Genomic DNA, 27,079 nt, shown 5'->3' on the forward strand with positions numbered 1-27,079 from the left:
TAATGACAATGCCATTTATTTATCTGTTTTCAAAACCAACACATATATACAAATTTTGTCATTTACACTGCCAATAGCTCTAACTTTTCGAAAGGCGAAACCATTGCATTGTAAATGCTTGTTTCAAGCTGCTTACAATGCCTTGCTTGTTGAGAATGTTACATCAAAAAGTCTAACATATTTTGTAATTCAAAGTTGACAATGTGGTAGTGGTTCAATGACATTTGTTGCTGCAGCATGGACGGTAGGGTGGAAGAAAGGGCAAGGCATGTAGGGTTTCAAGGGGTTGAGATGAATAAGCAAGTTGCCGCTTATGTGCTGTGCTCATTCACCCTATTTATCCAAGACTCTTTATAAGACACATTCATGTAAAGTGAGGTTTATTTAGGCATTAATGGTAATGTAACAAAACTGGTGCTCATGTAAAGCGCTCTGATACCCGATGTCTCAGGTCTATTTCGCTATATAAAACAAAAAATAGAAAAATCAGTTGTTGGCCTATATATGGAGGCACGTTGGCAGTCTGGCAGAGCTAGCCTATGTTTGCAGTCCCAGTAGTGAACAGGGCAGCAGGCGGCAGCGCAGAAGGTTAATGTTCCTGCTGCAAAGAACATGTACCTGATGCAGATCACAACATGCATATGATGTAAATAGGTCAGTGAGTCACTGCTTTTGTCAGAGAGATCCTTTTGTTACTTGCAGTTTGTAAGTTTTCAAGTTTGCTTGAAAATTCACGATTTTTCTTCTCTTTTTTCAAAACCCCCTTATGGGTTTCGGGCTCGCTCGCTCGCTATGATGCAGTATGCAAATCAGTTTACGCTTCACCACATTTGGCCCCTGAACAGTCACCTGTCTCCGAAAAAGTACCACCTTAAATACCACGGCAGGGCAAAGGGCTGATAATTGACTTGAAAAAATACATGATTCTTGCACAAAAACACATTATTTCAGTTCAGTAAATATGCTGTGGTGTTGAAATGTACTGTCAATGGTCGGTGTTGTAATTAATCTTGTGTGGATATCTAGAGAAATGTCTTGGGATACTGGATGCACCTCAAAAGGGCCAGGGATACCATGGGGGTATCAAGGATTGCCTAACCGTCACAATGCGACTAAGTGAGGGATAAGGTCTAGGGTGGATTTTGCAGTAAAGTGAGACGGTTTCTAAGTGATGTTTGTGTGTGTTTTAATTTTGGCTAGTATTTTTCTTTACCTGCTAGCATTTTCTGTGTTTTTCCCTGCCACCCACCTAGGCCCAGTTTTAAAATAGATGTCCAAGGTCTCCAATGCCGTAACAGAAGCACTACATACCTTTTGGTAAATTGTCAACCAGGGTTCTCACTAAATTTTGCATTTCAGATCACCTGTTCTACTTTGAGAACAGTTAGGAGAAGAAAAACAGGAACATTCTCCTTGCATTTGATTTTAGAAGGTGTAGACAAATACAGAGGGCTACCTTGGGCTTGGGCAAAAGTACTGGCAGAAAGTGGATATTTTTCCAGATTTAAGATCACGGGCTAAGCTTCTAAATGCTATCAAAATCACACAGTGGTCTGGTAGCCTGAAAATGAGGGTAGTGGTAAGTGCATGTTTTTGGTATTGATACATTGGACAGGGCAACATTTCTCATTTCATGTGACTAACAAACACAAATATGTTAATATTTTATTATTTCCATTATTTACTGTAAACGTGGTAAAGGTAAGGCGTGGTTCCCAAAGCTTTGTGAAGGCTGTTTCCCAACTGTTTTGCAACTTCTTCTACTCTTAGAGCTGAGATTTCCATGAAACTCTTATAGTCTGAATTCTGCACCTGAGCATAATAGGACGGAATGTATGAAGCTCTGTGGTTATACTGAATAAGCAGCTACCTATGTTATGCCTTCTATTAATGTAATAACTGCACTTTCACAATTGCTTTATTAACCTTTCTGCTTTCTCAAATTTGCTTGAAAATGCACGATTTTTCTTCCTTTTTTTCAAAATTTTCTTGGGGGGGGGGGATTATCCCCCCAAACCCCCCTTTTGGGGTTCAGGCTCGCTCGCTGCGCTCGCTCGCCACGGTGCAGTATGCAAATCACTTTGCGCCCCACCACTTTCAAATGTCACCCACCTCCCCTGGCAGAAGTGGCCCTATGGTGGTCCGACCACCGTACTTGTATTAGGGCGGTCCGACCACCGCACTGAGACAGTGAGTTTGGCGGTCAATTGGACCGTCAACCTCATAATAAGACCCTTATGCAGACTAATTAAGGGGAAAAGAATTTATAAGTGCATCATAAGAAGACGAGGATCTGGATGCATAACCTCATTTGCTGTTGCTCGTTGTTCAATGCAAGAGGAAGAAACCATATACATAGTTTTGGGGTTTTCAGTTATGGTCACTTGAAACTGTCATGAAGTATGGGACTGCATTTTTTTCGGTCTGTAGATAATACCTGATTGTCCTTCTGGTATTCTATTGGTTTTTTGAAAAACGATACTGATTCAAAATTAATTATTTTTGTTTTGTTTTATATCGTCAAGGCACCCATCCTACAATAAAGATTCTATGACTGAAGAAAGGGCCGTGCAGAGATCAAGCAGGTGCAAGTTATTTGGGACAATGGCGACATTGAACGCTTGTGGGTTTAGTAGTAGGCTAGCTGCTGTTTTATAATTTTTAAATCATGATATGTATAGTTAGTGTGTTAAGAAATACTAATACTGGGGAGCTTTTTGGCACAAATAATATAAATTGATAATAATACCTGTCAGGACCATCGATGTTATCCATAACCCAAATCCGTACTTCCGTTATTTTCAGTGGGTCTAAATTGGGAACCTCAACACTCCAAAATATGCTGCAAATATAAGAAATATATATAAGGAAGTAATCCAATCTTTTGGATAAGGAACCAACACAAACTTTTGTTCAGAATACATTCCTGTAACACTTGCCTTTCTAAATGCAGATACAACGTATGGTTCAGTAATTAAATTATACATCTTGCTAGTTTTGGGACAAATAAATTAGACATAACACAGATAAAAATACAAATCATACTTTACTAGGTTGAACTTTAATTACTGGAACTGATGTGCTAGTCATCGATTGCAGCATTTATAACAAGATTTTCAAAAAATGTCACTGTTTTTTTTTTTACACCCAGTCAAGATTTTCGGAAACAGGGTGACTTTTTCACACACCAAAGTCATCACATTGGTCTTTCACCATCACACAATGGACTCTTTCTGTACTTATGTTCAAGTATGGTAACTTGTCAGCCAGCCCTTTGTGGACGTGTCCCTTGTCTGTCATACGGTTGTGTGCTCTTCATCTAAACATTTTCCAGTTGGTATCTTCACTAACCCTCTGGTGATCAGTAAAAAAAGGCAAAGTTGGGAGAACATCCAGTGACAGCTCCTCCACAATGGCAGAGGAGCATCGCCCCACTGGCTTAGAGCCAGCAGCTGAAAAGTGAAACGATGTTCTACCATCTTTTTTTTAAGCAGCTGGCTCAAGCAGTGTGTGTAGGAAAGGGTGGGGCTGGGGCCATGGGATGGAGAGGAGGACTGGTTTGTGCACTTTTACGTGTGCATGTGTTGTGTTGACCAGCCGTCTCAGTCTGGCCAAACACACATGTACACTCAGGTTTCTCCAACGCGGCTGTATTGAAAAGCCAGGTTGGAGAAACAGCACAGACTACCTGTCCTAGCAGAGTGTCAGACCGGCCAGCTTAGGTCAATCTCCGTGCTGCTCTCATAGCAAGAACCCAGATCTTTTGACTGGGTGTGAGTGTTTGATTGATTCAGATGCTCCGTCCATCACCACCCCCTTTTGTACCGCTCATAGCAAGAAAGCAGCATGGGGATTGCACAAAGAGTCTTTGATACTGTCCCAGTTTCCTCTGGGACCAGGAAGAACGCGACAAAGTTTGATGCGGGAGGCGGCCGGCACCTTAGGTACGTCTTCTGTTTTGAGAAAATTATTATTAAACCTCTGCCATGCTCCCCACCCCCACACTCCCCCCTTGTGCCCCCTCCACCCGCCTCACCACTTTTTCTATATGACGGCCACCAGTGGGAACATCTTTCTCTAATGCTATTAACCCTCATAATTTAAGCTATTGACTCTGAGACTGTTGGCCAAAGCTGTTGCAAGATACACAAATAGTTTGAATCTGAGCTCAGCTCATTCAATAGAAGGCTTTTGGACTGGAGGCATCCGGTTTACGGTAATCCCTGAAGCAACATTGGCCTCACAAGCTCATGCCTTAGGCACAACTCATTCTTTCAGCAGGACACCAGACATTGTGTCTACTCACACTGTACAACCTGATAGAACAAGAACTTTGTCACACTACAATAGAGTACTGGGGAGAAAAAAAAACATTTTATATGTACAACTGGATGTTGGAGTTCATTTTTCAATAATGTATCTCATACATGATTTCAGTCTAAGTGTTGTATCCTGGCAACTGCTTCCACTTCTGGATTCTAGAGTGCTGGATTTTAGGACGCTTGAGAACTTGGCAGTTAGTATTAAGCTGGGAGTGATAGGGGTCATTGTATGCTGCCTAATAAACTTCTTAGGGCCAGATGTATGAGGAAAATGTTTTGCGATTCCGTAATTTCGAATCTTCGTAAAAAGGCATGTATGAAAGTGATTTGAACACTTTCTGCGATTCCCAGTGGGTTGCAAATGACCTACCTCATGAATATTAATGAGGTTTGCAATTTGAGACCCATCAGGAATCAGAAGTGTTGTGGCACTATCGGACCACTCTATGACAGGTGAGTCTCCGTTTCACCTACTTAAAGGGAGAGTACCATGCACTTTGAAAGGGTCATCGAGGAGGGTCAAGTCTAAGTATCTAGTGTTGGATGTTGAAAAATCGATTCAGAAGATGGAGAAGTGTCAAGCTCCATATGTTCAGAGACATAATGAACAGAATGAAAGGAAAGAAAAGAAATTGGAGAACAGTGTGCATGAGAGGGTGTGTCCCGATAACAGGGTGATGGAAGGTTATGCCAAGTTGTTCTAACTGAGGAGAGTTGGTAAAGGGTGATTAAAGGTTATGTCAAGTTGTCCGAACCAAGGAGATTTGTGGAGTTAAGAAAGGTACCTGTTGAGTGGAGATTAAGGCAAAGACCTGTTAGGAGGGGCATGACACCGGTATGTAGGTAAAGTCCAAAGCTGTTTAAAGACAATGTATGCACTTAAAGTATGCACCTAAATGGTGAACAAATGTTTGCTGTATTTCTAACTCTTGAATGTTGGTAATGAAGAGTTCAGTAGCTCTATAATTGATTTAGATGTATGAATATATTATACTGCAGCAGCTATTTGAATTTTTGTATTGTATTAAGGAAGAGGGATGTGTTGTGTCCTGGCAACTGGATGCTTCCACTGCTGTCTTCTAGAGTGTTGGACTCCAGGACGCTTGAGAAGCTAGCAGTTGATGAGGAGCTGGGATGTCACAGTGGTTGTTATATGCTGTCTAATAACCTTCAGAAATATCTACAATTGCCTGTGTCCTGCATCGTAAAACTAAGACTTGGCCTACTGCCAGTTACCATGATAAAAGTTGGTAGCCATACTTGTCGAGGATCTTAGTAGAAAAAGGAAGCAGAGTTGTTGATTAAAAGTTCGAATGGATGGTGAGGCCAGCGCTTTTTATTTTCAGCAAACTGCATGGGTGCCAGGCCTTGGTGTTTAGGGTACAAGAACTGTAATATTGTCACTGCTTGCTGGTTCTAAAGACAAACATTTTGTTTCTATTGATGAGATCAAGTTACATCATGTGGGCAATTTTAAACAGTAGTCCTGAGGATATTCCTCTGCAGCTTGTGAGCACCACCAAGGCTGTTTCTCCCCACCTAGGGAGGGGGTGGGGGGGAGGTGGAGAACGCACTTCAGTTAATTCTTGCGACCCCTACAAATTCCAGCCGCATGACTGAATTGAAGACTGTAGTTACTGCTGCATCTTCTACAGAGGTCGTTTATAATGATCCACCTCTTGTGAAATCAACCAGTTCTTTAACTTCACCTGTGGCTCCTGTTTTTCAATTAACTGCTTCTGGTTATTGCGTGGGAACAGATTATTTTTGATCTCATTCTTTTGACAGTTCTTCCGTTCTAGACAAGCCTGTGCTCTCTTTTCATGGATGAAATGCACTTATCAGATTCCTCCTGGGATATTTGTTTGGATAATACTTTCTTTGGTTTTTCTATTCATTTGGATTGGATTTGTGACTGTTTCCTTATTGCCAATAAATGGCCATTATTTTCCAGAATACTCTGCCACAGAACTGGGTGACAATGTCCCCTTTGATATCTTTGGTCCTACAGAGATACTGCACATTCTTTATGAATTTAGGGTTTCTCTGGGTGAGGTTATTGTACCTGGGATCCATTCTGATGATTGGGATGCACATTCTTTATGAATTTAGGGTTTCTCTGGGTGAGGTTATTGTACCTGGGATCCATTCTGATGATTGGGATGTTGAAACTGTAAACTCCATGCTTTTCAGAGCTATAATAGTATACTGTCTTCAAGAGTGAAGGCTTGTATCTAAATTCTGCTAATTACGGTGAAATGTTCTGTTATCATCATTATGGACATCGTAATTTACATTGAGCTTGTGTTAAATGCACAGTTTTTAATTTTACACAATGGGAATATTGTCCTACTCCCCCACAAGGGAGCTCAAAAACATATAGGGATACATTCACACATTTCTCTGTACACAAATAATTAGACCAAACATTTTTTTATCATTAAATTGTCCCTACACCAGCAAAGCAATAAATGCTTACACAAACCAAGATAATATATACAAAATGGTCAATTAGCCATGAAAGGCTATGATTATTGGAAAGATACCATTGACATGAAATGAATTTAGGATGCCAAACCTTGACAAGTTTAGGGAACAGACACCTTGTTTCAAGCCTTCTTAATTCTAACACAGATGATTTTCCAAATGATACAGTTCTGCGGACTACTTGTCTAGGAGTGGTAAGAAATAAAGACATAAATTCACCAAATATTCCTTACATTGCCTGATTTGACAATTGGCAACATTTAATAAATTACAGTGGAGAACACCTTAATAGTTTTCTAAAGAATGGTACAATTAACTTCACACTTTCAGGTTAAAACATGTGATAATTGTGGCCAGTGGACACAAATAGTTGTGATGCTAATTTTTGAATTCCACACCAGGGTTTAAGGCAAGCAGACCCGACCCTCATTACTCCCATTCAGGGATAGTCACCACCTATTCAGTAGGGAAAGTGGGCCAACAATGTTTGGAACATTCCACACTGTATGAAACAACATATTTCTCTCCTTTCGGAAGGCATGGACCTACCTGATTTCTTATTGGTTTCTAATTCTCCACAATCAAAAAGATGTATTTATGCTACATATAATGACATTTGAAAACTATCACAAACGGAAGCTGCTACACGTTTATTTATAATGATCAATATAATTGATAAATTATAATATTTATTTATAATTGATCATGAAATTTTAGATAAAGTGCTTGCGGTTGCTCACAGTATTCTAACGTTGTCTCTCACATTTACAACTTGAATAACATTGTGTTGTCTGTTAACGATATTATGCAAAGTAACTTGTCTTTTTATTTATTTGTACCTTGGGCAAAGTCAGCTTGGATCTATTATGCAGTTTAGTTGAACATCAGGTCCTCAAAGTGGCCACGTGCCATGGTGTTACCTTGCCTTTCAACATGACACATAAACAACGACTCAGGGTCAAGAAGGACATCATTTGCACAATGTTACATCTCGAGAAGGTAGAACAGCTCCCATTCACAATAGCAGAGATACCCTCTGCAGTGTGGTTAATACATTTCTCGGTGAGTAGAAATGAAGCAATGGAAGGGAGCTTAATTAATTAGTTATGGTCTTTTTTCTTCCTTTACTGATGAGAGCGGGCTGAGAAAGAGGTATTTCTTACTAGAAAGGAATGCACTCTTCTATTGGTCACTCACTTGTCAGTAAAAACGTTACCATTCATGGCACATGCAATGCCTTGGTAGCAAACTTGGCCTGATTGAACTGGTATTCCTTCAATTCTCCCCCTCATGACTGTACTTTCAAATGAAAGCAATTTAATTTTAAGCGACCAGGACTGTTTCAGAATGAAGGACGGGAGTCGATATATTTTAACTGTCTCCCAGATAGTTACCGGCTGCACTAATATGCTTTTTCCAATGACGCATACAGTCTCTGATAGTTCCTTGTGGCCTTCAATTCCAAATTCAAAGGCATACTTTAACAAGCAAAGCCAAATCAAAGCCTTATTGTTTCAGAAAACCTCTGCCCTGAAAACATTTGAACTTCAGGTTCGTCCAGTGAAATACAGTCCTTGTTGAACACACATCTTCCATTACAATTCAGCAAGCTTGTGCACTGAATTTGTAATGCTTCCAATACCGCTGGTATAGCACACTTTTTTAAATAATTGGAACTTTTAAATGGGAAATTTGTGGAATCATCGACTACGGAAATGGAATTCATTCTGGATTCTCTAAACATGAGAAGCAGCCTTTAAAAAGTAGCCTTAACCACACTGTGCCTGTACAATGTCATCCAAACCACAAATGGGCCTTTACAATGCATTCCTTTACCACACATGTCATTACAACAACTTACCTTAGGGAAAACGTTGTTGAACTTTTAAGTACAACACGTTCCCTCCTGTTGCGCAGACAGTTATTGGAATAGTGAATCATACTATTCCAAAGTCCAACGCTTTCCCTAAGGCAAGATGTTGTAACGACTTGCATGGAGTTCAAGTGAGGCACTGTGACCTAGTCGTGGTTGAACCTATAGCTACTGACATGGTAAAGAGACTCAGTCCCTACATTCTGACATCCTGTTATCCCAAGGTACAGTTCTGCTTCCCAGCAAATACCTGCAATGGTGCTAACAACAGGGAAAGGTTGCAAGGGGCTTTGGACTTTCCCCCTGACTTGCCTCTTGTCTGGTAGGTAGTACAGAACCTACAGAACGCCTCTCAGGCCATTTCTATTTGTGGGCAATAAAAGAGGGTGGCAAGCCAGTCAACGGTATTGTTTTCCCCCAAATGACTGTCATCATGAACCAGACCCAATAGAAAGGGCCACAAGCACTGGGGTACCACCAACGCATGCCAGAGGTATTACCAGTGAACTGGGTCTCAGCCTGCTGCCGAAGACCTACAACAGTAGGGTGCTTCTGTGCCTCGGAGAACTCCTCCCAGGTGGGACCCCCTTCCTTCTACCAGTTGGACAGGTCAGTTCAGCCACATTCTTCCCTGTAAGCAGTAGTGTGTCCCCGCAGGGCCAGCCTCTTCCCGGACTGTGGGAGCTGGTTTCCCACGTCCCCTCTTATTGGCAGGTACTTGGGCCATTCTTCCAGGCTTCAGGTCCTCCTGACCACCCTCTTGAGCTGCCATGGAAGGTGTGGGCAGGCACACCCACTCAGGCAACCCCAACATCTCCAAGTGTGGTCTGAGACCCACCTCCTTCCAAGCCATATGCTCCAGGTCGTTACTAAACAGACAATCCACAGGCATCAGTGGACTCACAGCTACCCTCAAGAAACCTGAGACCCCCACTCATTTAAAGGGAACCAAAGCCACAAGGTAGTAGCTCTCATGGGTCTCAGGAGCAAAACACTTGATGGAACACATTAGGGACTACCTGCTCTGAAATCACTAGATTTCACCTGACTGTTGTAATGGTGGCTCCTGTGTCTCTCAGAGCCTCCACTCTCTGCCTATTGCTGGTAGCCTACTGACTGTACTTCCTAGTATTGTCAGGCATGTGGGTTCTCTTCAATTTCTCTCTGTCACCCAGGGATACTAGAGTAAACTCTACTCTTTCCTCAAAACTATCTTGCCAGTTAGGACACTTGGCATCCCCCTTGTGGTGTACTTGGGACACTTGGCATCCCCCTTGTGATGTCCTTTCTGTTGATACTCATAACACTTAGGGGGTGCCTTTCCCGCAGACTTGCTGTCAGAGAACAACTTATTTTTCTTCTGAGCAGGGGGATGAGAATTCTGACTTGTGGAGCTTGTTTGGGCCCCTTTAGAGAACACCTTGCTTTTGTCTTCTCTCCATTGTTATGGTGATGACCCTACCCGCCCTTGTGGTCATCCCACCCCCAGATACATTCTCATGGACCCAGGTGCTGACCCAGCAGTCACCTTCTTAGCAAGCTCCATGGGATTAGAGATCTTACTATCAAGCTTACTATCAAACAAGTGCAGATCTGTAAAACAAAGATTTAACATGTGCTCTTTTGCACTCAAATTATACATCCCCTGATAATCTATAACATAACTGCCCTGCACCGAAACGCCTATTAAAAATAATCAACACAATCCATACAGGTCTGTAAGACTAGTTTCACACTGTCCCTAATCTTTTGTCTGAACTTCTCTGGGTTCTAACCATTTACTCAATAGAGCTTCTTTCATGGAGGGATACCTCATCATGTCACTCCCCTCCAGGGCTAGTAGGGTGTCCATCCCCTCAATAAGGATATGCTTCCACAGGCTCCCCATGTGCATCTGCAAATCAATCTCATACGCCTCAAACCATCTATTTATGTCCGCTCCCACTCCATAATCAGGAGTATGTGTACTCTCTTATCAGAGGACACTGATGAAATGCTACCAATACCTTGGCTGGACTCAGCCCTCCTGGTCTCTATGTCCAGCTCTCTCAAGCTCCTCTCATGAGCCAAGCGCTCCACAATAATCTTCTTCTCCATTTTGAGCTCAGCCAGCTTTCATTCAAATGTTCACTCCTGTCCTCCAGCTCCTCTGCGGACAGGCCTCTGGATGACATAATGCTCCCTGTCCTGTTGGAGACCACTGCTCCTGGCAGGGTGTTGCCCCCCTTCCCCACAGGCAGTCCCAGACTCTCCAGTGAATCCTGGTCCACCTCCTCATCAACATCCAGTTCAGTGTTCTCCTCCTCTAGGGTCATAGGTACTCCATCGCAAGCTTCTATCCAGGCCCTCAGCACCTTTTGCAGCTCCACCTTCCTGGTGAAGCCTTTGGTAGAAACCTGAAACCCCTTTCGGAAACCCTTGAGTGGGGCCACAGTGCAGGTCTCGAGTTTGGCCAGCTCAAAATCCATTTGGAAAATGTCAATTAGGGTGAAATTAGAAAGGTTTGAATTGGTCTAAGATATAGATAGTAGTGTACACCACCCACTGTATGTACTGTACAAATACAAATCTTATCCTCATCGTCGCTAACCACTGTTAGAAATGTGGTTTCTGGTTGACAAAGGTATGTACCCTGTATAAGCAGGAACCACAATCCTAGTAAAGTTAAGTCATAGACACACGTTATGTTAACCTGTGCTCACCCTCATGTAGCTTGGCATACACGTCCCACTCAGGGTGACAAATGCAAAAAGAACACTTGATGGACAGAATGCAGAACATTGTCATACATTCACCCCAGTACAGATATCTGGGCCTAAATCCATCGTTTTCTTGCTCACCATGCCATTCCAGTCTGAACCCAGCCATATGCAAATACGTCTTGACCCTGCTCCCAATGGAAACAGCCCAGACCGAACTGCCAGACCAGGTCCTCCCTGGACTGAAAACAAGCATCCCAGGACCAATTTGGGGTTTTTACCCCTCATCACCCAGGATAGCTTGTCTCCAGTGGCATGGAGAGCACGGGACCCATGTCTAGGCACACCCGTCCCACTCAGAGTGACAAATGCAAAAAGAACAATTGATGGACAGAATGCAGAACAATGTCATAAATTCTCCCCAGTACAGAGATCTGTGCCTAAATCCATCTTTTTTTGCTCACCATGACATTTCAGTTTGAACCCAACCATATGCAAATTAGTCTTGACCCAGCACTCAATTGGAACAGTCTAGACTGAACTGCCAGGTCAAGTACTCCGTGCACTGGAAATAAGCATCGTAGGACGCGTGTAGGGGTTTCACCCCTCATCAGCCAGGTTAGCTTGACTCCAGTGGTGTGGAGAGCACGAGACCCACATCTTGGCATACCAGTCTCACTGGGGGTGACAAATGCAAAAAGAACAATTGATGGACAAAATGCGGATCAATGTCATACATTCACCCCAGTACAGAGATCTGGGACTAAATACATCGTTTTTTTGCTCACCATGCCATTCCAGTTCAACCCAGCCATATGCAAATCAGTCTTGAACATGCACCCAATGGGAACAGTCCAGCCTGAATTGCTGGGCCAGGTCCTCCCTGGACTGGAAATAAGAATCCTAGGACCGGTTTAGGGGTTTCACCCCTCATCAGCCAGGCTAGCTTGACTCAAGTGACATGGAGAGCACGAGACCCACATCTGGGCATACCCGTCCCACTCGGGGTGACAAATGCAAAAAGAACAATTGATGGACAGAATGCAGAACAATGTCATACATTCACCCCATTACAGAGATCTGGGCCTAAATCCATCGTTTCTTTAGCATATGTCTATGCAGGAATCCAGCTGTCACCCACCACAGACGTGCATTCCAGAGACAGGCAGAAGGCACCTAATGGTTTAAGCAAGACATTTTTATGTTTTTAAAGTTTGAGTCCAGTGACCCGAATTTGGGTTTCCGATCTCTTCCCAATTGGAAATTACACTTATAAAATGTAATAAAGCAATCCCAATGTTAGCCTGTGGGAGAGATAGTCTTTGCAGTAGTAAAAAACGTGATTAAAGTGTATTTCACTACCAAGACATTTAAAACTTAAATGTACATGTCCTACTTTTTAAATACACTTGACCCTGCCCATAGCCTACCTTAGGTGTGACCTATATGTAATAAAAAAGGAAGGTTTGGGCTTGGCAAGTAACTTGCCAGTTTACAATGGCAGTGTAAAACTGCATGCACAGGCTCTGCAGTTGTAGGTCTGAGATATGCTTAAAGTGCTACTAAAGTGGGTGGCACAATCTTTGCTGCAGTCCCACCAGTGGAAAACAACTACGGGAAGGCTCTAATCAGCAAGGCTGAGCCGGAGTATCAATGAACAAAAGGAGGTGCCAGTGCTGATGTAAATAATATTCATGCAACTAATGGCCAAGACAGGACTTGAAAAAATCAAGAACGGGAGTAACTATTTAATAGTTTTTTTATTTTAACAATGTTTAGAAAAGAAGGAAATTCTCTATTTTTTTCATTTACAAAAGGACATATTTACAAAAGGACATATGAAACTAAGGGGAGTGTTTGGAGTTCATCAATCATACAAAATTTCAGGCATATCACATACATTCAAAACACATTCGTACCACTCAGGGACGGGGGAAGTGTGGGTCACAAATAACAATCTAAAATATGTACACTGAGATATACTACAAGATAAACTAGGCAATAGGCCACTGTCTGCGGACACAATTTACAGAAAGATGACAAAAAACAATCACTATATACTGTACAATCCTGGTTTGGTCTACAAACAAAACTTTTACTAATAGTAGAGCTTGGTATTGTACTAGCGACTAAGGAAAAACTATAAACTCTTGTCGCTCTCGCAGACACCATGTAGCATTTATTTACATTCTCTGGGCACATGTAATTCACTTTACTAGGGATTTATAAGTAAATAAAATATGTTAAATGTGGATAAAACTAATGTTACCATGTTTAAAGTAATGAGCACCTGCACTTTAGAGCTGGGTAGCAGCCGTAAAGTGCTCAGATTCCTAAGGCCAGCAAAAATTTAGCCAGCAAAAACAAGAGGTCAGAAAGCAAAAGGTCAACGGAAACCACGCCAAGGATGGCAGGTCTAACACTCTTATTCAAATAATGTGAATCAGTCCCTAAAAATTGATGATTCTTCATTCAGTCCATTAATATGCAAGAGCCATAGTCTTGAGTCCAATGTTGTTATTCTTCATAGACATGTTTTCAGCCCAGCCAACATGTTTTGTTCTTTCCAAGAGGACTTCATCAGTCTTCATTGAGTCAAGATGGAATGGACCCTAGCAAGTGATTTTGCTGACGAAGACCACTGTGAAGTGTCGGGGATTGCCATATTGGATCCAAACATCTCACACCAGGTGAGTGTGTGCTGCTGATGAACAGATGGTTAAAGAAGCTGGTGAATCAAAAAAGAAAAATCAAGTTCGATCCAGAGGAAAGAGAAAAAGGACCTAGAGCTACCCAGGAAATTCCAGCATTCCAAGAAGATAGAAGATTGAACAAAGCTTATCTGCTTGAAGTTCATCTGTCTGAATGTGAAAGAAAAAGAAGAGCAGTACAAAAGAGTCAGAACAAAGGGGTATGAAATCAACTGAAACTGAAAAATGAGGAACTGAGAAAAAATTCTGATGTAAGCACTGGAGACTCATGACAGGGGAGTATAACAACAACTGATGTGAGAAGAACATCAGCAAAATAAAGAGAGTTCCAAACAAGGCGTACACAGCTCTGGAATCGGCATATCTGATGAAGACTGAACTGGATGACGGAGACATTGACTTGAAAGATGTTGACTTATTTTAGATTCCCAAACACTATTGTGAGGGATGTAAAAAGACTAACCGATAGATTCATGAAGCTAATTTGCAATCGCAATTGCTGCGGTTTAGCAATTGCGATTGCAAATTGAGTAAAAGCAATTCATGACATTGAAAGTCGCAAAAGTGCGGAAGCGCTAAATAAAAATAGCGAATTCGCAAATAAATTCGCAGAATCCTGAAACCTGCCAATTTGCAATTTAGAAATAGCGAGAAACCACGGATTCTGTGAATTCATTAGTGAAATTGCTAAATAATCGGTATTGCCATTCATGAAAAATCGCGGATTGCGAAAAACACGAAAATCGCTATTAGCGACACGCAATTTAAGGAGAACCCAAACCAGGTGGTAACCAGCAAAGAAAAAGAAAAAAAAAAAAGTTGATTAAAGTTAACTGCATACAGGTGCTGGCCTGACCAAACACACTAAAGGACATGCAGCTGGAGACTGAGGACTCTCACAATGCCAGGACTCTACATGGTGGTCAGGCGGCGTAGGCTGCAGCGAGCAGCACAGAACAGGCGTAGGATCCAGGAGCGGATATTCCGGCAGCGGGTCACCCTTCTGGGCCAAACCAGGGAGCAAATCTATGCCAAGTACCGCCTAAGTGGCCCAATGATCATTAAGCTGATCCAGGACCTAGACCCCCTGCTGCAGCATCCAACAAGGAGAACCAATGCCGTTCCCACCCATGTACAAGTATTGTGCAGCCTGCACCTACTGGCCTCCGGAAGCTTCCAGGGGATAGTTGCTGTCGCTGGGGGTATATCCCAGCCCACCATGTCCCGCTGCCTAAGGAGTTTCCTGGATGCAATGCTGACCCGGCTACACCACTACATTTCATTCCCCACCACCCAACAGGACCTAAATGACACCAAGCTGAAATTCTACAACATTGCACATTTTCCGCATGTTATTGGATGCATTGACTGTACCCATATCCACATCTGCCCACCAGCACAAACAGAATACATGTACCGCAACCGCAAGTCCTACCACTCCCTCAATATCCAGATGGTATGCAACGCAAAGAATTACATCACGGACATAGTGGCACAATATCCGGGCAGCACACATGACTCCTTCATCTTCCGGCACAGCGGCATTCACACATGACTGGCAAGGGGAGACTTTGGCGAAGGACACCTACTGGGTAAGTACACATGTCCCCAAATACTACACTTTGAGCATGTATCTGAGCAGAATAGGCACTCACCCTGTGCTCATTACCCGCAGGTGACAGCGCCCACGGTCTACGTGAGTACCTCCTCACCCCATACCTCAACCCTGCCACACCACAGCACCGGCGTTACAATGCTGCACACATACGGACAAGAAATTGCATAGAGAGGACATTTGGCCTATTGAAAAGCCGTTTCTGCATACTGCACAAGACTGGTGGGGCCATCAAATACACACCTGAGGTCTGCTGCCGCATCGTGGCCGTGTGTGCAATACTCCACAACATTGCTACCAAGCGCAGGATACCAGTGGAGATATCTGGTAGTGAGTCTGAAGGTGACAACCGGCCGCCTCCACATGTATGTCATGCACGCGGAGAAGATCCTGCTGAAGGACACAGGTGCCGCAACCAAATAACTATTAACTGTTTCTAGTGCACCCATTCCCCTATCACAACACTGCACCCATGCATGACAAATGTAATAATGACATGAGTGCGAATCAAGTTTGACCATTACTCTTTATTGTTTATGCACAATAAATTGGCCTTTAATTATTCAACTGTCTGATGGAGAGAGTATTGCTCCATACCGCCCTATGCTGGGGTAGGGGGTTTGCAGGGGTTGACTGCATGGCCTCCCTCAGAGTGTCTGAGTCCTCACGGTTGGTGACGACGAGACGCCCCAAGTCGTCTCTCCGCATCCTGAGGGACAGTGTTGGCCCTAGTTGCTGATGTTGGCCTGCTGCTGCGGCGACGTGCAGGCATCGGTGGCAAGGATGCACTGCTGTTGGTTGACGCAGCCTCACTTGCGTCATCAGCCCCCTCTGCTTCTTCATGGGCAGTGGCCTGGCTGCCGAGCACTGCTGCGGTGAGTAGGTCTAGTGACCTGGCCACATCCTGGCAACACTGCACCATCTGGGCCTGCATGGTGAGTGACCTTCGTGCCAGCTGTGACGTAGCATTACCAACTACATGATTGAACCTAGTGTAGGCCGATAGGCGGGCCAGTAGTTGGCGGTGGCGTCTGCGGGTCATGTCCTGCTGGGCTACAAGCAGCTGGTTGTTCTCACGGACTGCAGCGGTCATCTGGGCTATGTGTTGGCCGTTCGCCTGCATCTGTGTGAGCATTGCTGCCATGTGACGCGCCTGTGTGCGATGCACTGCCAGCATGCGGCGTTCGATGGCCAGGCCTGGATCTGGTGTTTCAAGTGCCCTGCCGGTGCCTGCTGGGCCCTGGCGCTGCTGGCGCCTCAGTGCGTTGGTGTGTGACCTGGCACCAGCTGTGCGCCTCGTCTGCCTCCTAGGCGCTGGTGGTGGAGCCTGTGCCACTGCTGTGGCTGTTTGCTGGGGTGCTGGCTGCACGGCTGTGGCTGCAGGGGTGGCCCTGTCCGCACGAGGTGGTGGTGGTGGGAGCACTGCTGGTGGCTGTGATGGGCCGGGTCGTTGGGAGGACTGGCCCTCACCCTCAGTGTCCTCCTGGCTCTCGGCGATGTGCAAGGCCTCGCTGTCTGTGCTGGCTTGCTCACCTGCACCTGTAATGTGAAAGGGTGCATGATTAAAGTTATGTATCTTGCGCAGGCAATGTTGATACATGCATGCAGCCTTGCTTTCCCTGACTGGCTTTTGGATTTACTTTGCATTGACTGCTCTGGCAGTGTTGGGCTAACTGCGGGTACCTGATTACACTACAACTTCCACAATGCAATGGGGCTTTTTTGGTGAGCATGGGCTGCATTGTTGGGGATGTCATGTTGCTAGCTCAGGACTTAAGGGCATTGTTGGAGGACTGGGTCGCAGTCCCATGGCACTTACCTTCAGGTTGTTGGCCGGGTCGAGATGAGTCCAGCTGAAGGACCCCCACGCAGGCTTCTGGCGCAATGGTGTCCTCAATCAGGTCCTCCAATAGGGTGTTCGGTGTGGCTACAGGTTCCCCTCCACCGGTGGCCAGTCGCTTCCCAAGCCTCTCAGCAATCCGCTCCTTAGAATGACCTCTCAGGTCTTACCAGCGCTTTTTGAGGTCATCAATTGAGCGCTGGGTCACACCAACAGAATTGACGTTAGCGCGGATGCGCTGCCAGATCCTGCGCTTCTCTGCCTCTGGCACCCTCCGGGAGTCTTTTCCAAAGAGCTGGGCATGATCCTTGCAGACCCCCTCAATTAGGTGCTCCAGTTCTAATTCGGAAAACTTAATTTTCCTCTTTCTCTCCTGCCCACTGCTCCCTGCTGCATCCTGGGACATCTTGGGATACTTTTTTTCTGGCTGGGTTGCTGCACAGTGTTGGTTTTGGTGCTCCTCAGTTTCCTGCTGCCACTCCCTGGCTCTGTGTTCTGTTTGTGGGTGTGGTGAGCCTACTTCCTGGTTGTGATGTCATCAGTGGGCTCGAAATGTGACTTCCCGTTTTTGCGATCTCGCAGTTAGCGAGATCGCAAATAGCGATATCGCAATTTGCGATTACGCAATTTCAACATAGGAAATCGCCGATTCTGTGATTATTTTGCGATTGCGGCAAGATCGCAATCGGCAATTGCGATCTATTGCGATTCGCATTTTTTGATCGCATTTGTACATGAATTCCGTTCTGCGATTCTCAAACTGCAAATCGCTAATTTTCGCAATTTGCTAATCGCAGAATGGTACCTTCATGAATCTGGCTGTTAGGGCCTGATTAAGATCTCGGCAGACAGGTTACTCCGTCAGTAAAGGGATGGATATCCCCTCTGCCGAAATCTATATCCCATAGGATTATGGGATTTATATTTCAGCGGACACAATATCCATCCCTGTTGTGACGGAGTAACTCGTCCACCAATATCTAAATCATGCCCTAAGAATTTATCAATTCTGAATGCTTTTTTCATAAACAAGTGACCTGTTACCTTGAGGTTTTTGAAAGACTGTGTTTCATTCTTCTTAGAATTTATGTTTTTGATAGGTCTGAATATTTCAAAATGAATTATACAGTACTTTGATTTCTCATTACTTTTTTAGCTTTGCCACATTTTAACATTTAGAAAATTTATTTAAGACATTGATTGAAATGATTGAAGAAAATATCTTCAAAAAAGAAGAGGATTTACATGGCTGTTCAATTCATTTTCATAATTCTTATTTATGCTGCCCTTATTTGTGTGCTTGTATATACATATCGTCCTGGGGTGGTCTCCAAAGTACGACAAATAGTTGAATAGTTCGTACCCCTAATAAACATTAATATATATATATTTAACAGCAAATGAAAATAATGTGCGATCAAGTGTTTCTTAAGGTCAGATGCTTGAAACTTCCAATTGTATTTCCTAAATAGCGATTCCTAGAAAATTGCTATTAGGAAATGCAAAATGAAATGTACAAAAATAGATATTTCCAACAGAGTAGGAATCACGATTAAGAAATCGCTTTTTAGGAAATGCTACACCATTTGTTACTAGAGGTACGAATTATCTTGCATTTCCAAATTTGTGATTTCCTAATAGGGGATGGCAAATAAGGAAATGCAAAACCAAGGGTGCCTATGAGCCTAAAGTCCCCCCCCCCTTCATGCACCCTAAAAAAATGGTGCATTTGTAAAGTTCACAAATGCCATAGGGGCTTGTGCCCTACATTGCACTTTAAAAAATGCATTTGGCTTGCATCTTTTTAAATTGCGCATGGTTACCATCGAATTGGAGTTGATGGCAATAGCATAAATGCTCATTTTGCATTCAGGAAATGTTTTGTGCATGTGCTTAGGAAATCGCAGATAAGAAATCCCTATTTGCGATTTCCTAGTTAGGGAACTGAAAAATGTGATTTCTACTGGGTAAAAAGCGCATTATGTGACCACGTTTAGGCCTTTGTACAAATTTAAAGTGAGTAATGCATTTCTTTGCGATTCGGGCCATTAAGAAATGCAATTTCGTTTCATACAGCTGCCCCTAAATGACTAATCTCGGAAGGAGATAATAGGGGCACACCATTATAGCTTTCCATAGAAAGGAACTTATTGAGATGTTACTAGTTATAATATACATTGAGTGCTATAAATGATACTACAGAGAGAACTAGAACATAAGAACATAGGTCTGGGCGCCGAAGGGCACCAAGTGGAGTCCCATGATGAAAGTGGTCTGCAGGACAAGTAAAATGGAGAGAGTGAAAAAAAAATAAAACAGAAAAGATAAACACAATTTTGACATTGATAGAGGAGATTGAAATGTATTGCGTCCACATGGAATATACAATGTGTCATGTAAAGACAGTTCTATTCACAATTAATCGTTGGTGGTCAGAAAGTTTCCTTTACACATTCATAGTTCTTAGATAGCCTTGGTTGTGTTTTTGCTATCCTTAGTATTATGAAGACCTTTGGATGATTTAAATGTAAATGTTTTCTTATGAAAGTCTCGCAACCAGACCAGCAGTTGCTTTGAAAAGACATTTTAGGTGGCGCTGCTTCGCCCTAGCCAATATATGGGCCTGTGTCTATCCACTGACATTTTTTTTTAAATATAAAATTGCAAATATATTTTCAAGGATTCATGCAGGACATTGGGGCACACTATCCGCAAAAACAAGTTTTAATAACTATGTGCAATGAATTAAGAACATAAGTGTCATAGAAAGTTCCGCCCCATAGGAAATACTTTGCTATGCCTGATTTAATCTAGATAGAGTGGCATAGAGCAGCTTGGTCGTTCAAAATAATTATTTGAATAGGAGAATACAACCCTCTTCACAATAATACCCAAACAAGAACTGGAAAAGCCAATAGAACTGGCCGTTATTAGACAAAGTATTTGATAATAGATGAGCAACTTAGTGTGTGTTATCACCGGCTGTCCTGGAAAGAAAATACCATAAACAGCATCTTGCAATACAGCAATTAGGACACTGACGTTGGAGTTAATGAAGGGACTCTAATCGCAGATTTCATCTGTACCCTCAAAGACGACTGTTATAAAAATAAGTCAGAAGATAACGTTTTTTTAAGTAAATTGTTAAATTAAATTTAGTGACAAATGGCCAGTATTTGTGTTGCCCCTTTAAGAAAGCCTATGCACGCCAATGTCTTTACTTCGCGAATAAAAAAGCCAAAAGCCCAATGCAAAGTAAAACAAATTAACATGCAAGGTTGATTAGTGAATAATATTGTGTCTTAATGACAGACTAAGGCACCTAAAGAGCATGCACTTTTAAAAAACACATAAAAAATGGCAATAAAAATGTAATTTTACCAGCAAAGTAAATACATCGTAGTACTCCACTGGGTTTCAATTACAAACTACGTATAGTAAAATAATTGACTGACCCCCCATTACCTAATACTAATGGGAACACAAATGGGACAATGCAACCATCATTAACGTGCCATAGCCTCTATGGAGAGTCTGTCAAAGAAATGACAAACCATGAAAAAAAATGGAAGCCAATAAATCACGTTGGCCAACCCAAACACCACTTTAGTAGTACTTCTTCTAACTGTACTTGTTTGAAGGATTGATGACATTGGGGACATCCAGACTGATAAGCTGTGTGTAGCCAAACCCAGAAAGAAAGACTGGGGAATGAATGGTAGTTTTTATTTTATGTTTTCCATGGGTTATGAAGTGCTTTATGCAAAGTACGGGTAAATGGATTTCAATATAATAGCAGAGAATAAAGCACATTGCAATAGAGCCAATAAAAGGGACAAGTAAGAAAATACAGTGGTTGAAATAATGTATTTGGAATGTAAATACTATAATCAACTGAATAGGCAGATAGAAATACAAATTGTCTTTAATAATGCAAGTAATGCTTAATGCAGACCTATCTTGCTCAATGAAGGAGTAGTGAATGTAGAAAGATTTTACTGAAAGCTGAGAAAATTGGGTAAAAGTCAATTGTAAATAATTCCAGAAGTGAGAAAAGGGTGCTGAAAAGCTCAATCTCAATGTGTAGAATATAGGAATGTCCAAACAAAATAGCCCGAAATTTGCATTTTTTAAAACAAGTAAGAAACTTGCTCCATGCGAAGTTACTTATCCGTTCTGCTCCAGGCCTAGGCCAACAAATGTATGTACAAAGAAATGAGGCAATGTTTTCAAAGAAACTAATGCCTTTTAAGTAAGGAGAAAAACAAAAAAGTGATGGGTGGAATGCTTGAATTATTATTGCTCCAAACCGGAACACCAGCAACCCCAAACCAGTTTTGACCTATTTGGCCCTCTTCAGTAGAGTGCAGCTTGGTTCCAGTGACACAGTGAGAATGGGACACTGTCAGGGCATACCAGTCATACTTAAGGTGTCACACTGAAGCAAACAAAAAAGTGATGAATCAAATGCTTGAATTATTCTCTGGCACTGTTAATTACTTGGAACAACATTCCAGTCAATACTTTTTTGCACACCATGCGACTTCAGACAGTAACTAGCCATATGCAAATCAACCTTGGTCCACCTCCAAAATAAACAGTCCAGCTGTAATAGCCTACTAGGTTCCCTCCAACCTGCAACACAAGCAAACCTAGACTGGTTTCGGTAGATTTTGGGTTTCTTTGGTAGGATGCAGCTTGGTTCCAATTGCACAGTGAGCAAAGCACCCAAACCTGTGCAAACCCAGGGTACTTAGTGCTACACTGGAATGCGGCCCAAGCAATCACTAGTGGCTGACATTAATTAAAGCATTCCACTCATCCCTTGCGTGCACATGCATCAAAAAAGCCAATTGTGATTCTTTAATTACAATTATTAAGGAATCGCAATTAAAGAATCGCAATTGGCTATGCATGTAGGAATTGCAAAAAATATTGTAATTCCTGCACATTCCCAAATTCTGACTCGCAAATTGCAAGTCACAATTAAGGAATTTATTCCCATTCATTCCTACGGGCCTAGAGGAAAACCCCAGAGTGTGTGCCACTGGTTGCCCCACGGTTTACTTTGAAAAAAGACGTTTTGCAAAACAGGATCAAGTTGGTTTTATTGAACGCAGTGGCTGGGAGAGCATCAACATAGTCCTGTCTCCAGACAGACTCAAAGTACAGAAGTTTGTGCCAGTGATATATACAGTTCTTGAGGTACAATAAAACAATTACACATTCTTGTAAAGCATGTAGATCTGTGCCTAGTCATGAACCATAAATAAAACCACCTGATAAGGGGGACACAGGTGGCTCTCAAAATTGTCGAGAGCAAGTGTGGGCCAGTGTGTATGTGTCCAGATGTCTGGGGAGCACGTGATCACTGCGTGTGGTGTGCATGCTGTGTTCTGATTGGCTGAGTGTTCCTAACTACTTGTGGCATCTGGGAACGTGTGCCTTTGGCCAAATGTGTTATATGGGGGCCAATCTTCTTGAACCTGTTTGTGGTGTAACGGCCTATCTGCAGGATCGATCAGGGTTTTCTCTGTTTGCGCATTTATCTTCGGGCTAAGTGTAACCTCACCTGTGATCTATCAATCGGTAGGCTTGGGTTTTGGTGATAGGGACTCTCTGACCATGTATCTCTGACTCTGAGTTGACAGGGACCTCATCTCGGGTGAATTCACCAGCAACAATACGAGTTTGTTATGTAATCATTGCCTCCATTTAAGTACCTAATGTAGAACTGGTCCCCTTTTTTATTACCTTATCAAATAAGTTAGCTACTTGGCACGGGATCCCGATGATTCTGGGGGGTGACTATAACTGCGTTTTGGATGTATCCGTGGACCGCTCCTTGCCTCCTCAGCCTGTTGCGTCCACGACTGCTGCTCTAAAGGCATTCACTGCTTGGGAAGCCCAGTGGCATTTGGTGGACGCTTGGAGGCACAGGAACCCACACAACAGAGTATACTCCTTCTATTCTGGTGCGCACGGTCTACATGTCCGTCTCGACTAGATACTGGTGACTACTGATCTCCTGCCAATGGTCGTGGAGCCTCAGTATCTTTGGAGGACTCATTCTGACCACAATCCCCACACCTTACAAATGGACTGGAATAGTGGTACACCCCTGATACCGCGATGGCGCCTGCAACCAGATACACTGTTGGACTGGATGTTTCGGAAGGCACTGGGCATGGCCATTGCACAATACTTTCAGGACAATGAAGGCACTGCCTCGTCGCCATTGGTAGAATGGGATGCTTTTGAGATAGTGACCCGCGGACACTGTCTGGGTATGCAATCTGGTATGCGTAAGCAACTAGAAAAGGACCTTACCGCTTTGGAGGGAAGACTAGCATCTTAGGAGAGAGGGGTGGTTGAGGGCTCACGTGAGCGACTTGTGCATAGTAAGAAGGAACACACTGCATTGTTGGAAAGACTCTGGTGCCTGAATTATGCAGCACACTCAGCGCGCACACATCACTCGGGTGATAATGCTGGCAGACTCTTAGTCTGGCTGATCCGACAAGACAACACTACTCCATCCATCACTTCACTCCGCTCTGCACAGAACACTATGATATATTCCCAACAGGGCATACACCGATAATTTATATCCCACTATAATACTTCATACAAGTCACACAGTATAGCCACACCCGACGACATACACAGATATCTAGGAGACATTACCCTACCCCGGAATATGCCTGAGCAAAGGACTGAGCTAGATGATCCCATTCTGCTAGAAGAAATGTGGACAGGCATACGCTTGCTAGCATCGGGAAAAACTCCTGCCCCGGACGTCCTGCCGTCGAAATTATATAAAGCTTATGCAGATACCTTGATGCCCCAATTGCTAAAGGTACATGATGCCACGATAGCAGATCCCACTCTCTCTGCCTCGCAAAATGAAGCACTGTTGGTCTCCCTCCATAAACCTGGCAGGAACCCAGAAATGCTGGGCTCATATAGGCCACTGGCATTACTTAATACGGACTACAAGGTCCTGGCATCCGTCATAGCAGCCCGACTAGCTCCATTAGTTCGGACCTTGGTAAATGTTGACCAAAATGGTTTTGTCACCAACCTGAAGCATGGCCTTAAACATCCACAGGCTCTTCAGAGTGCAATGCTACACAACTGATGTATGGCCCCGCCCCAGCTGTTTAGTCTTAGAACTTGAAAAGGCCTTTGACTCTCTCGAATGGCTAGACCTCTTCGAGGTGCTGCGAGTATACGGCTTTGGCAACTCATTTCTGTACATGGTCTGATTGGTCTATATGCAACCGTCTGTCAAAGTACGGACTGGCAGATTGATATCAGAGAGTATCCGGATACATAGAGGCACCAGACAGGGCTGCCCTTTATCATCTCTCTTTTTCTCACTTGCTATGGAGCCACTGGCAGCGCACCTGAGCAGGGAATGTGTGGCTTGGGGCATTCAATCGGGGGAACAAGTTACACGCAGTTTCTTTGTATGCAATGAACTGCTATTATACCTGAGGGACTTACATGATATTCCCGCTACTATTGCGGACACCCTCCGTACCTTTGCAGATATCTCGGGTCTCCGGGTGAATTGGGCGAAGTTGGGGCTGTATCCCTTCCGAGATGGAATCTCTAATCCTTAATGTTCGTATGAACTCTCCCCTCTCTGCTAGCACCCATCCACCTTTTGGTACCTTGGCATTTTTATCTACAGAGACCCTAATGACATCCTGGAGGGTAACCTCATTAGAGCAATATCAGCCATCAGGGCACAGATCCAGTTTTGGTAGAATCTTCCACTGAACGTGATGGGTAGAGTAGCTCTCTCCAAGATGATGGTGTTGCCGAAGCTATTATTTATTTTGCCAATCTCCCGGTTTATGTCCCGTCGCTATCTTTCGAGATTTAGAGCGACTGCTCTGCGATCTCATCCGGAATAAGAGTCACCCCCGGAAAGTGCTCTGGAAACTTTATGCCCCTACCGACAGAGGTGGCCTGGCGGTCCCAAACCTAGAACTGTATTTCCTGACCGTACAGCAGCAGTGGGTGACAAAGTGGCTGATGGGTCTTAACCTAGATGACACGGCTACTACACAACCACCATGGTCCTAATCGCAGATATACCAATTATTTCACCCTATTGCCTGGCCCTTACGCACAAGGCAGGCATGCCTTGCCCTGGCACATCGTTGTTATAAAAGAAGTTTATACCTCACTAGGAATGCAATCCCTTATTCCCCATCATTTCATTTCCACTTCTATGAATGCCTAGGGGCAGGATGAGCATCACCAACGGGGCGCTGGTGTCCTGGCATGAGGCGGACCTATATACACCAGGTGACCTCTACACCAACGGTGCCCTGATATCTTTTGAAAACCTAGCGGAAGAATATAATTTACCCACAAGTCAATTATTATTATATACCTCTATCTTGCAATCACTCACTGCAGCATGGGGCGACATTAGCACCGAACCGGAGACACACCTATTATTGCAATATATACATGTTATGGGTAATGGGTCCCACATCATCCACTGGCTGGCGGAAGCTTTGCTTACACACACTGTACTATCACTGACGTAAAATGGGAAGCAGACAGAGGCACCCCATGGACTGACAGTGCATGGGCCATGATATTAGCCACCCCTACGAGTATACCACGCAACTCCAGATTCAGGCTCATACAGACATATATTGTGCATAGAGCATATCTTTCTCCAGATAAAATAAATACATACTTTCTTATGACTACATCAGCATGTCCCCTCTGTCTGCAGATGAACGCGGACTTTCTACCTATGCTGGGTCTTGTACTTCTTTGCACGCATACTGGCAGGAGGTTAACGTGGCACTTGCAGTGTGCACTGAAAGGACACTACCACAGACATGTGAGGTGTACATTCTGGGTTAGTATCCTAGACCAAAGAAACACAGAGTCACATCCAGGTTTATTGACTTAAGCCTTATTGTAGCTAAAAGGCTAATCATTAAACGTCGAAAACATGCCAACCCCCCGTAGTGGCTGGCTAGAGGAATTCTCTTCTAGTATGGGCACAGGCAGAAAGTACGACATTACACAGGGAGGAAATAGCAGGACTGCGGAAATACCCTATTGCCAAGCTATAGGATGCTATACTGACGGATCTGACGCGCAAGGGTGGGGAAGGGGGGTGTAGCCCTACCCAGGAGGATGGGAGACAAGATGGGGATCATGAGGTAGGAGTGGGCACGCCTGAACTCTCCATGAGCCAAAGTAACGACGATATAATCACTAATTCTCTTAATCACCAAGAGGATGGGGGACTCATCTAATGCAGTATGGCTACGTAGACGACACAATTCTCTCTATATACATCAACCAGGGTGTGATGATGTGACAATGATTTTCTTTGTTTGTTTTTATGTTTAATTGTAGATATACAAAAACAACAAATTGTATCTGATTTTGGCACAAATTTACACTGGGCCATATAGTCAGGTACAGCCATGGATGTGTAAAGTTGAGATAGGATAAATCATTTTCTTTGATTTGTATGAATGCTTAA

General features: G+C 43.5%; 1 protein-coding gene across 3 annotated transcripts in view; it reads right to left on the bottom strand.

Annotated features, from left to right (window-relative positions):
- LOC147725392 (ADP-ribosyl cyclase/cyclic ADP-ribose hydrolase 1-like) overlaps positions 1–27,079 on the bottom strand; it is a 355,077-nt gene that overhangs the window by 79,772 nt on the left and 248,226 nt on the right. For 2 of the 3 annotated variants that reach the window (XM_086964519.1, XM_086964521.1), the window contains one exon: positions 2,750–2,842. The exons of the other annotated variant lie outside the window; for it this stretch is intronic. In XM_086964519.1, the coding sequence (XP_086820645.1) occupies positions 2,750–2,842 (93 nt within the window). The remainder of the gene's footprint in view (positions 1–2,749; positions 2,843–27,079) is intronic. 3 annotated transcript variants of the gene reach the window in all.

This window comes from Lissotriton vulgaris, chromosome 3_2, assembly GCF_964263255.1.
Source record: "Lissotriton vulgaris chromosome 3_2, aLisVul1.2, whole genome shotgun sequence".
Lineage (NCBI taxonomy): Eukaryota > Metazoa > Chordata > Amphibia > Caudata > Salamandridae > Lissotriton > Lissotriton vulgaris.